The following is a 2876-nucleotide window of genomic DNA, read 5'->3' as shown; positions in this document are numbered from 1 at the left end:
TTAAATAATTCTTTCGAGTGGTGATTGCTTTGGTTGGGGTTAAGTTTGACACTTAGGCTATTTAATAGCTTCAAACTGCCTGGAGTTGACATAAACACATCATCACCCATCAACTGACAATTTTTATACATTTTTATATGTTTATATTCTGCAGCTTCCTGGTTATTATGACCATTTTGGATATAATTTGTAACACAGGACTCTAAGAACTATAAGATTAAGACTTTATTACAGCGTTTGACATGACTTCCACCTACCCTTACCATGATGTGGTCTTTGTAGAGCACGGACTTTATTTTTTATTATAATTTTATGTATGTGGATACTTTGCCTGCCTGTATGTCTGTGCACCACATGCATAAGCACGCGGGAGCCACAGAGAACAGAAAAAGGGGGTCAGATCCCAAGGAACTGGAGTTACACACTATGGTAAGTTGCTATGTGGGTGCTACGAATCAAACCTGGGATCCCTGGAAAAATAGGTGCTCTTGAAGATTGAGCCATCCCTCCAGTCCCCTAAGTCAGTCTTTCTTACGGTTACTTGGGGCCTAAGCAATCAACTTAACTCTATTAGCTAATGACCATGTGGGGCATGGGCTATTCTAGTTCTGATAGCTGTAGATCCTTTCAAAATTCATACTACTGCATAATATCAAGTGATTGAGTTTCTGTGTGTCATCTGTAACAAGACTGCTCAGAAAGTCATTAAGATTGTTTTAAGAAAAGTTGTTCTCTTCATGCATTAAACTCCTTAATGAACTGATGTCTCCTTGGGGGAAAAAATCTATGAAGGCTCAACACACACACACACACACACACACACACACACACACATACACACACATACACACATCCCAAAACTTCCTTTACCTAATTTTTCATAAAATAATTTAAATTTCCACAGATATGTTTTCATTTAAAATATCTATTATGTTTTAATTTTTAAATTCATAGTCTTACAACATTGTTATATTTGTGAATGAAACTGTAGGATATGTTTCTTGTTTTTTTTGTTTGTATAGTTAAGGTAGAAGTTACTCCTTTCATTCTTTTTCCGTTTCCACATCTGCTTCCTGGTACATTCCGGAAGGATTCATTTCTACCCTCCACCTAAATCCATGACACGCCAAGTTTTATATTTCATAAATGAAGTATTATGGTGTCTGCTTTATCCCCTATTTTATTATTTGTTTCCTCGCTTCTTGTTTAGTGCTTACCTGGTGATTTTGTTAAGCTCATGACTCTGCAGTCTTCTCTTCTTGAATTGTCAGTTACCATGGAAATACCCCTCAGAGGCCCACAACAAGCATGCGTAGGACAGGCTGTCTGGGCATGCGCTCCTCTTCCGGCTCTGTCAACTGCAATCACTATGGCGGAGGCAGTTCCCATGCCCCAGTTTCGGCCAGTTACACACCTGATATTTGACATGGATGGACTGCTTCTGAATACTGAAGATATTTATACTGAGGTGTTTCAAGAAATATGTCAGCGCTACGGGAAGCAATACAACTGGGATGTCAAGGCCCGGGTCATGGGAAAGAGAACTCTAGAAACCACAGAGACCATAGTAGAGTACCTGCAGTTACCCATGACCAAAGAAAAGCTGATGGAAGAAAGCCAGGAGAAGCTGCAGAAGGTGCTGCACACAGCTTCACTCATGCCGGGAGCAAATGAGCTGATCCACCACCTTCGGAAGAAACACATACCCTTCGCCCTGGCCACCAGCTCCAGCTCTCTCTCCTTCCAAAGGAAGACCAGCAGACACGAGGGATTCTTTGGTTTATTTGACCACATTGTTCTGGGTGATGACCCTGAGGTTCATCATGGCAAGCCAGCCCCAGACATATTTCTTACTTGTGCCAAGAGGTTCTCTCCCCCCGCTGAGCCAGAAAACTGCCTCGTCTTTGAAGATTCTCCAAATGGAGTGGACGCAGCGGTGACCTGTGGGATGCAGGCGGTCATGGTACCTGATAAAAACCTGAGCACAGACTTGACAAAAAAGGCCACCCTGGTGCTTAGTTCCCTGAAAGACTTCAAGCCTGAACTGTTTGGCCTACCTGCCTTTGAGTGAGGGGGAAGGGGAAACAGGCTGCTTGTGGGCCTCCTGGAACCCAAGGCCCACATAGCTGAGGGAAAAGGTTAGGAAACCAGCAGCATCCAGATTGTCCTTCATTGTCACTGCAGGTAATAAAGTTGTCTGTTCCATTATTCGCTTGGCTTCCTGTGTGAGTTGCTCTACATTTGACAGTGGAAACAGAACAAGAAAGAACCCAGACTAACCCTCAGCCATTAACCTCAAACATAAAGCTGACTTGGTATACAATAAAAGGGAGCGAGCATGCATGTATACATGTGAATAATCCCGCTACGTATCGTGTATGTTCATGGATACATATGCGTATACGTGAAGTATAAAATCTTTTCCGACAAAATAAAAATAATACTTATGTTTTCTTATCTTTCATTTTAGTCTTTCTGAACATTGGCAGTTGGAAAATATAAACCGCATATTAATGTAAGAATGTGTCTTTAAATGTGTGTATATCTATCTTACATGGATGTAGTATCTCCTGCTTCTCTATTTGACATTAACAGTGCAGTGCTAACTGATGGGTGAGATGCTCATTCTCTCTGCTCATTAGCCTAAGTGAAGCCTTGATAAGGACAATTGTCCTCCTCAGCCAGCTCTAAGTTATTTGTGACCTCAGTAACTCTTGGAACTTAGTATCTTATAGAATGTGTCTACACCGTATAACTTCTGTGTACTTCCTAACCTATGTTGGAGAATGTTTCTACCTCGAAAAAAATACTTTTCTCCTTAAGAATATTAATTTTATGTAAGATGTGGGAAGTAGCACGAGCTGGAGAGGATAGGA

General features: G+C 41.3%; 1 protein-coding gene across 1 annotated transcript; it reads left to right on the top strand.

The window, feature by feature from the left end:
• Window positions 1-1118: 1118 nt before the first annotated feature.
• On the top strand, window positions 1119-2177 carry LOC129688150 (pseudouridine-5'-phosphatase-like). Its single transcript, XM_055622912.1, has one exon. It carries the CDS (start codon window positions 1238-1240, stop codon window positions 2069-2071), a length of 834 nt encoding a protein of 277 aa, XP_055478887.1. The 5' UTR covers window positions 1119-1237; the 3' UTR covers window positions 2072-2177.
• Window positions 2178-2876: the final 699 nt, after the last annotated feature.

Source organism: Psammomys obesus, unplaced genomic scaffold, assembly GCF_907164565.1.
Source record: "Psammomys obesus unplaced genomic scaffold, mPsaObe1.curated_primary_1811, whole genome shotgun sequence".
Taxonomy (NCBI): Eukaryota; Metazoa; Chordata; class Mammalia; order Rodentia; family Muridae; genus Psammomys; species Psammomys obesus.
This window is presented reverse-complemented; position numbering and strand designations above follow the sequence as displayed.

What these genes read in the sequence shown, in the direction of transcription:
- LOC129688150 (XM_055622912.1), top strand. Translation starts at nt 1,238, where the DNA reads ATGACTCTGCAGTCTTCTCTTCTTGAATTGTCAGTTACCATGGAAATA.